Genomic DNA, 1,416 nt, shown 5'->3' on the forward strand with positions numbered 1-1,416 from the left:
ATCTCTCCATCTATCTTGCAGTGGGTCGTTGACTTTCTTTCAAATCGCAAACAGAGGTGCAAGTATAAAAACTGTTACTCTGATTGGGAAGTTTTAACTGGAGGTGTCCCGCAAGGGACTATCCTAGCACCAATCATTTTTCTTTGCCCTTAATGATGTTCCTATTGATGGGGATGTTCATGTCTGGAAATATGTTGATGACCTGACACTTGGAGAGAGTAGGTTGGTGGAGGGTCAATGTTCCCTTCAAGCTAAACTTGACTCACAACAAACTCAAACTGAACCCCTCCAAGTGTCAGGTTATGCAAGTCTACTTTGGCCGCAATGATATTCCAGATATAAGCATCCACTTATCCAATAACCGTTTAACGGTTGCTAATAACGTTAAACTACTAGGAGTAGTTCTAAGCAGTGACCTAAAATGGGAAAATCATGTTGACCTAATGGTCAAAAAGGCTAATAGGAAACTATTCACGTTAAGAAAATTAAAAGAGGCTGGTTTCAATAATAATGAGCTGTTAACAGTCTACATGGGATACATACGGCCCATCCTAGAATATGCAGCTCCTCTGTGGTCTGGGGGACTTACAGTTTACCAGGAGACTTCCTTGGAAAGGGTGCAAAAACGTGTATGTCGGTCCATTCTTGTAAACAATTATGTTGACTATCAGGATGCTCTCGAAAAACTTGGGCTGGAATCACTCACACAACGTAGGATTTTATTATGCAAAAAGTTTGCTATACAAATTAGTAACGATAAAAGATTTAGTCACTGGTTCCCAAAATCTAAAAATATTTCATTCAATGAAACTTCGTAAACATAGAAATTATGAAATGCCTTTCCTGAGGACTGAACGTTTTAAAAATAGCCCCATCCCTTATCTAATGAAATTAATTTAAGAATAAATTTAATTTTGCAATTGTTTTTAACTTTGCGAAATTTTGATGGTTTGGGTTCTTTTTTTGTATTGTCTTTAAAATAGCCCCACCACTTATCTAATGAAATTATTTTGAAAAATTCAAATTGTGCAATTTTAACGTATAAGAGACAGGTCTATGGTTGTGTTGATATTGATAGTGTTGTTGTTGGTGGTGGTGGTGGTGGTGTTGGCGGCGGCGGTGTTGGTGGCTGTGGTGGTGGCGGAGGCGGTGGCTGTGGTGGTTGCGGCGGCTGTGGTGGTAGCGGTGGCTGTTGTTAATCCAGCTGCATGCTGGTAAATCTAACCTTGCATTTTATAGGCCTGTGTATTATTTCGTTGTCATGTAGCTCAGTGTAAGCCTATTATCATTCTATCTTTAGAATGTGCAGTCTATTTAGTTCAGGAATGCATGTGATTGCTGAATAATTAGCAACAGTATATTTACTCTCCTATTGCTAAATAATTCAAAAACTGTTTTTATTCAGAAAATAACACA

The 1,416-nt window shown here is 38.4% G+C and overlaps 1 protein-coding gene across 1 annotated transcript; it reads left to right on the plus strand.

Moving 5' to 3' along the window:
• The first annotated feature begins 302 nt into the window (after positions 1 to 302).
• LOC117100415 (keratin, type II cytoskeletal I-like) lies at positions 303 to 1,199 on the plus strand. Its single transcript, XM_033240091.1, has 2 exons — positions 303 to 629; positions 1,047 to 1,199. The coding sequence occupies exons 1-2, from the start codon at positions 303 to 305 to the stop codon at positions 1,197 to 1,199; spliced, it is 480 nt and encodes a 159-aa protein (XP_033095982.1).
• The last annotated feature ends 217 nt before the right edge of the window (positions 1,200 to 1,416 follow it).

Source organism: Anneissia japonica, unplaced genomic scaffold (assembly GCF_011630105.1).
Source record: "Anneissia japonica isolate Jap-2015-1 unplaced genomic scaffold, ASM1163010v1 scaffold287660_len20906_cov119, whole genome shotgun sequence".
Lineage (NCBI taxonomy): Eukaryota > Metazoa > Echinodermata > Crinoidea > Comatulida > Comatulidae > Anneissia > Anneissia japonica.

Excerpts from the sequence above, each read along its gene's own strand:
- LOC117100415 (XM_033240091.1), top strand. The coding sequence starts at position 303 with ATGCAAGTCTACTTTGGCCGCAATGATATTCCAGATATAAGCATCCAC. Across the intron at positions 630-1,046 it reads TGGAAAGGGTGCAAAAACGT|AGACAGGTCTATGGTTGTGT; the intron begins GTATGTCGGTCC and ends TTAACGTATAAG.